Below are 6771 nucleotides of genomic sequence, written 5' to 3'. Positions count from 1 at the left end.
CCCCTGCCCCCCCTTCCCCTGGGGAGTGTGCTGCCGCCTGGTTCGTGCAGCGTGCGCGCGCCCTGTGTTCCTGTTCAGTATTTCAGGCTTTGTTGCCTTTCACACCCTGTTTGTATTGTCGAGCGTAATCGTTGGGTGTCCGCTCAGCTGCAGAATTCGGGATCACGAGGGTTCCCGAAAGACCAAGCCCAGGTTTACAAGAGGGGCAGCCTCGGCCACCCTGCAGCGCTTCCCCCAGAAAATGGGGCCAGGAGCTTGCCACACCCAACAGGAATACCAGCACAACACCATTTCGCTGCATATGAAAGAAAAACAGCCTGCGCGCTCAGCCATCTCCCGCCACGGCCAGCACAGCGTCCGCCAGCCGCTGGTAGTCATCCGGGGTGTTGTACACGTGCGCGCTGATACGCACCCACAGGCAGCCGCCCAGCAGCTTCACGGGCACCTCCACGCGGTGGACAAAGTGCAGCGCGTCCTGGGGGAGGGTCGGGTGGCGCGCGGCACAGCCAGCCGCGGGAGAGGCGGGCAGCACATGGGAGGGTTGGGTGTGGGGCAGGACCGCAAGCTAAGGCCGCAGCTGGGGCCGGGCCATGACGTCGCCGCACACGAGCGGCGCGGCAGCAGCCACCCGACAGGCCGCGCGTCGGGGGGCTGACGGCTTGCGCGGCAACCCGTCATGCAGGGGACAACAATGATCCGAACTCGCCCTGGCAGCGCAGCCTGGTAACCCCCTTCCCCCTCCCGAAAAAGTTAACAAGCGCGCACCTGAAGCCACGATGCGTCCTCTGACACCGGGGGCCCCACCACCACCGGCTCTCCGTCCCCCGCACCCCCCTCGCCGCCCGCCGCACGCCCTCTGCCCAGCCGCTGCCGCCGCACCGCCGCCACCGCCGCCGCCGGCACCTCGACGCACGCCATGGCCGCCACCAGGCCGCTGCCGGGCGGCGCCAGCGCGCGCGTGCCCCAGCTGCGCTCCAGCAGTGCGACCGCGTCCCGCAGCAGGCCGTGCATGTAGGCGCGCGCGCGGGCCGGCCCGACGGCGCGCCACCAGGCGAGGGCGGTCGAGAGCGACAGCTGGGGCGCGTAGTCGCGGCAGCCTGCCCGGGGGGTGGGGCGACGGGCCGGGGGCGTGAACATTTGAGCAAAGACGCGGACTCCATGCGCGTCAGTGCCAGGGGGCAGGCGTCTGAAAACACTCACACCAGTGGAGCGCGGCTTCCTCCCTCAAACCAGGAAACACAACAGGCATGGGCTTGGGTCCCTCAAAACCATCACACATAGTGCTGGGGAAGAAGAGCCGCAGCCTCGCGGGGCCCAGGGCGCGGCCCGCCTCACCGTCCCAAATGAAGTCTGACAGGAAGCCGCAGCCCGACCCGTGAGAAACCACCAGCGGCCGCACCCCGCCCTGCAGCGCGCGCCGCACCCACAGCAGCGCGCCGCCGCGCGCGCCGCCGAGCCACTTGTGGCAGTTTGACACGAGGTAGTCCGCCCCCAGGGCCCCCAGGTCGAGCGGCAGCTGGGCCAGCGCGTGGGCGCCGTCGATCAGCACAGGCACGCCCCTGCAGCAGTTGGGCACGAGGGGTGTCGGGTTGCAACGCCTTGCGGCGCTCTGCCGAACATGGCAGCTGACGGGGTCCTCTCGTAATTCAGGCTTTCGCATGTTATCCAGGGGCAGCTGATGCGGTGCTCGAGCAATGGCTTGGCATCGTGCTGTCTAGGTCACGGCCCCTTGCGGCGAGGCCTCTGCATCGGCAAGGACAGGCGAGCGTGCCTGACCGCCCGGCCTGCCAGCTGCACAGCAGCTGCTTGCCGAATCAACCACCATGTACGCATGTTCAATCTCGACCTGCCGCCCCCGCAGCAGTTGCGTGTGCGCGCCTGTCTCTGCAGACAGCGATGATCCTGTCCAGAGGCAGCGCCAGGGCGCTGTTGGAGGTGACCAAGTCAAACACTGCCAGGGCCGCGCCGCGCGGCAGGGTGGCCTCCACCGCCGCAACAATGGCGTCGGGGCCGCTGGTGAGGGGTCGGGTCGTGTTCACGGGGCACAGGGGGCGCGAGGTTGGCAGGAGCAGCCGCAGGTTGCATGTGGGGGGCAGCACACAGACATGGGTACAGGGAGGGGACGCTCGGCGTAGCTTCTGAGGTGTGAAGCGCAGGGAAAGGGGGGCGCGAGGGGGCTGCGCCCCTGCACGCAACCAGGTGCCCTCAAACTCCGCGCAGACCTGACTGGCAGGGGGACGGCCCCGCTGACGTGCGCGGCCCCACTGCGCGCGCAGGCCACCGCCAGCATCTTCTTGACAGAGCCGTAGCTGCCGGGCCGGGTAGGAGGGGGTTGAGGGGGGAGGGGGCGGATCTTAGGGGGTGTGGGCTCGTGGCAGCCTGTCCTGATGAAGTGGACGGCATTTGGTGGGCCGACGACAAACACACACACACACACACGCGCGCGCACACACACACACAAGCATGCACACACACACACACACACACACAAGCATGCACATCTCTGCGCGAGCGCGCCCACCCTATGTCGAGGCTGTAGACGGTGTCTCCCGGCCCCAGGCCGCCCACCACGCTGGTGACGACCACATTGAGCGCTGTCGTGGCGTTGGGCAGCAGCACCAGGTCCTACCAGGAGGACAGGGTTTGGGACGTGGGGTGGATCCGGGTTTGAATGTGAGGTTGAAACTTCGCGGTTCTTACGGGGGGTGAGCGCATTGAGCTGATGGCAGGTACCAGCCGGGGGATTGAGGATGTTTTGTTGCCCGCGAGCGGGCGCGATACGAAGGCGACACGCAGCGGGCGTTGTGATGGTCGGGCGGGTCACATTGGGTTTTGTCAATGCAGCCGCGTCCTTTAACGTTGCAATGAATGCAGGGTCTGGGTCGTGGGCGTGCGGCGGTCGGCTTGCGGCTGGTGGGGGCTGTGTGTGCGTGGCGGCAGGGTGGCTGGTGCAACGCCGTGCTATTGTGGCGCCGCCCCCCCCCCTCTGACCCTGACCTGGGGTTCAGCGCCGCAGAAGGCCGCGACGTCGCGTATCACGCGCACCAGCTGGGGGAACAGCTCCCTGGAAAGGATTGGAGCGCAAGGGTCAACGGGACGGCGTGGAAAGAACAGCGCCACACTGCGAGTGCAGGTGCGTACACGGCAGCCTGCAACAGTAGCACCTGCCAGCCCGGGCGGCCGGCGCGCGGCACGCATGCGCCTGAGGATGGGAGGGTTGACGTCCTCGGAGGTCTGGCGTCGACTTCGTGCCGTTATTGCTGTACGGCGATGAGCGCTGGGCAAGCGCGCCGCGCCCTTGCGCGTGCGCCGCACGGCACTCGCCTGTCCAGGTGCCGCAGCGGCTGCCGCTCGCAGTGGCGCCGCCACCGCTCCGCGTCGTCAGCGACTGCTGCCAGGACGCCGCCGAACGCGCCGTGATTCACAAACGTCCAAGAATCAAAGTCGATCAGGAACTGGTCGCGGAAGGCCGCGCCAAAGGGGCGGGTGGCAAGGTCCGGCGCGAGCTGCGGCGGCGATTCAAACGGCGGGGGCGGCGGCGTGTATGCACCGTGCGGCTGACGGATCAGCACCTCCACATCTCCAGAGTGAAAGGAGCCGAAGCCGCCTGGCGTGGCCTGGGGCAAAGGGCTGGCCTTTCGGTCTTGCTGCTGCTGCGCTGCCGTGCCGGCGGCCTCCATCCGAGTCACTTGTCACCGCTGTTGTTGAGCATTCGGATTTGTTGTCAAATAGACTTTGATGAAGAAATTGCCAACCACAGTTGTACCGTACATAGCATTCCCCTGCAAAGAAAACTAGCGAGCAATCACTCACGACCTTGTAGATGGCCGGCGTGACCATGCACAGCGAGTGAATAAAATTTAGCTGTGTACGGTATTATAGCGTAATGGGTGCGCCCCTGCGCTCCATGTGCCCTGTGACGGGCAGCAGCGCAGGCGCTCGCCCTCCTGCGCCGCCGGCAGCCTGGCGAGGCGCAAGGCGCAATCGCCCCCACTGGACGCTCGCAGCCGTCCCGCGCGAGGAGGGCAGCGGCACCTGGGTCTCCAGCCGTGCGCGGCGCGAGCAGCAGCAGCAGCAGCAGCGGCAGCAGGCCGGGGCCGCGTCGACCGCCGTCGTCGCCCCTCCGCCCACGCAGCAGCCGCGGCGCACGCCCGCGGCGCGCGGCGCGCACGACGAGCCGCCCGGCCGCCCGCGGCGGGCGCGCGTCGATGTGGCGAAGCTTCTCACCAACGCTATATCAGGCGCAGTCACGCTGCAGCAGTTGCAGGAGCTTGCGGCCGCAAACGCATCCCGCCTAGACCACATCCACGTTGCCGCGCTCCTCTCGCGCGCAGCGCAGCTCAGCGCGGCGGCCGCGCCGCTGATGCAGCAGCAGCAGCAGCAGCAGCAGCAGCAGCAGCAGCCGCAGCAGCGGGAGGAGGAGGGCGAGCGGCTGCGGCGGGAAGCGGGAGGTGGCCCGGAAGGCGACGGCGGCGCGGGGGTGCTGCGACTGCTGTGCGGGCTGCTGGCGCAGCGGCTGAGGCACACGACTCCGGCCAGCCTGGCCGCCTCACTCTGGGGCCTGGCCAAACTGTCGCAGTCGGGGCTCGGCTCGCAGCTCGACGCGGCACTGGCCTCGGCGCCCGCCGTCGACGACGCGTCGCGCTCGGCGCCCACCGTCAGCGTTGGGGCCGCGCCACAGCAGCAGCAGCAGCAGCAGCAGCAGCAGCAGCAGCAGCAGCAGTGGCGGCCCCGCGCCCGCCCCTCGCCCCCGCGGCGCCGGCCGCTGCTGTCGGCGCTCGGCACGCGCGCGCTCGCGCTGGCGCCCGCGATGAGCGGGCGCCAGCTGGCGACGGCGCTCTGGGGCCTGGCGCGCACGGGCTTCCGGCCCGATGCGCCCTGGGCGGACGCGTATCTTTCGGCGGCGGCGGCGGCGCTCGAGGGCGGCCGCTGCTGCCTCACCGACTGCGCGCTGCTGCTCTACTCGCTCGCGGTCATGCGGCGGCCGCCCGGCGACGCGTTTTACACCACGTGGCAGTCGGAGGTGCTGCGGCTCGGGCTGGGGGCCGCCAGCCCGCAGGACGCGAGCACGATGCTGTGGGCGGCCGGCACGCTGGGCGCGGCCCCACGCAAGGAGTGGATGGCAGCGGTGTTCGAGGCGAGCGCTCCGCAGCTGGCGGGCTACGGGCCGCAGGCGCTCAGCAACAGCATCTACGGCCTGGCCGCGCTGGGGGCGCCGCCCCCGGACGAATGGCTCTCCGCCTTCCTCTCCGCGGCGGCCGGCGGCGGCGGCGGGGGCAGCAGCGGGGAGCAGCTTGCAGACGGCGGCGGCGCCGCCGACGCGGCCCCCGCGGTGGCCATCACTCCGCAGGCGTTCTCCTGCACGCTCGCGTCTCTGGCCAAGCTCGGCGCCGGCGGCCGGCTCGACGGCGGCTGGCTGTCTGGGATGCTGGCGCGCAGCGAGGGCGCCCTGGGAAGCTTCCGCCCCTTGGAGCTGTCCAACACGATCTGGGCGCTCGCGCGGCTGGACCACCGGCCGGGGGACGGCTGGATGGCCGCATTCCTGTCGGCGGCGCGCGCGGCGCTGCCCGGGTTCAGCGGCCACCAGCTCACCAACGTGCTGTGGTGCGCTGCCCCCGGGATGAGGGGGGGGATGAGGGGGGGGAGAGGTAGCAGACGCACACGCCCCGCTGACGCGCACGCCGCGAGCCGGGGCAGCTGCTGGGTGCTGCTGTGTGGGCTGGTGGCGCGGCTGTGCAGGGCGTTGGTGGTGCCGCGTGCAGGGCGTGCCGCATCGTCCCAATTTGACTTGGTGCGGAGTGCAGACTTCTCCGCATCTCTCATGGTCCACCCCTGAAACCAGCCCAAACCCCGCCGCAACGGGCACCCCCAGGTCTCTGGCGCTCCTGCGCCGCCCCCCGCCACCCGAGTGGCTCGGCGCCGCGCTGGCCCAGCTGCAGCCCTCCCTCCGCCGCCTAACGCCGCGCGCCCGCAACGGCCTGCTCTGGTCGCTCTCCGCCATGGGGGCGCACCCGGGGCGGGCCTGGCTGTCGGAGTTCATGGCGGCCGCGTTTGAGGGCGGCCTGGCTGCGGACAGCGCCGCGTGCGCCAACGTGCTCTTCACCCTGTCCTCACTGGACGGCGACTTCCTTGCGGTGAGAACATTAATTCTGATTTAATTTCAAAGCCATTTCCGCTTCCGCTGGTCACCGCGTGCACTGCTGTGCTCTCGTACCCTTGCAGCCCCACGCCCTCCCTGCGCGCCCCGCCCGTGCTCTTCGCTGGACCAAATCATGGGCCAGGCGCCCACCAACAGCCGTAAACCCCAACGCTGTGGCCCTCCTGCCCAATCCCCCATCCATCTTGGCACCCGCAACCCTTACTCCCTGCCCCCACAAACCACCCCCCCCCCCACACACACACACACGCACACACACACACACACACGCGCGCGCGTGCCCCCCCCTCAGTCCTGGCTGGACTCGTACCTGACTGCCGGCGGCGCCCTGGAGGGCGGCGGCGGTGACGTCAGCGCCCTGGGTGACTCCATGGCCAAGTACGCCCAGCTGGCGGGGGTGCTGGCCACGCTGGGCGCCATGGACGGCCGCAGGCTGCGCGCCGCCTGGGTGGACTTTTCAGACGCCGACTGGTGGGCAGAGGGTGGTGCTGGGGACATGGATGTGTGCGTGTGTGTGTGTGTGTATGTGTGTGTGTGTGTGTGTGTGTGTGTGTGTGTGTGTGTGTTTGCGGGTGTGTGTGGGTGAGAGAGAGAGAGTGTGTGTGTGTGTGTGA

At 69.6% G+C, this 6771-nt stretch overlaps 2 protein-coding genes across 2 annotated transcripts; one reads left to right on the top strand and one right to left on the bottom strand.

Moving 5' to 3' along the window:
• Positions 1–325: 325 nt before the first annotated feature.
• MNEG_12513 (hypothetical protein) lies at positions 326–3680 on the bottom strand (the record flags this gene model as incomplete). Its single annotated transcript, XM_014039016.1, has 6 exons — positions 326–475; positions 766–1097; positions 1336–1559; positions 2522–2625; positions 2998–3064; positions 3316–3680. The coding sequence occupies 6 exons, from the start codon at positions 3678–3680 to the stop codon at positions 326–328; spliced, it is 1242 nt and encodes a 413-aa protein (XP_013894470.1).
• Positions 3681–3886: 206 nt separating this feature from the next.
• MNEG_12512 (hypothetical protein) lies at positions 3887–6134 on the top strand (the record flags this gene model as incomplete). The annotated part of the gene is made up of 2 exons (XM_014039015.1): positions 3887–5604; positions 5873–6134. Coding segments are annotated over 2 exons (1980 nt in total), but the record flags the coding sequence as incomplete, so codon positions are not given.
• Positions 6135–6771: the final 637 nt, after the last annotated feature.

The sequence above is a fragment of the Monoraphidium neglectum genome (assembly GCF_000611645.1).
Source record: "Monoraphidium neglectum strain SAG 48.87 unplaced genomic scaffold scaffold03283, whole genome shotgun sequence".
Lineage (NCBI taxonomy): Eukaryota > Viridiplantae > Chlorophyta > Chlorophyceae > Sphaeropleales > Selenastraceae > Monoraphidium > Monoraphidium neglectum.
Note: the sequence above shows the minus strand (reverse complement) of the source record. Positions and strands in the feature narration are given on the sequence as shown.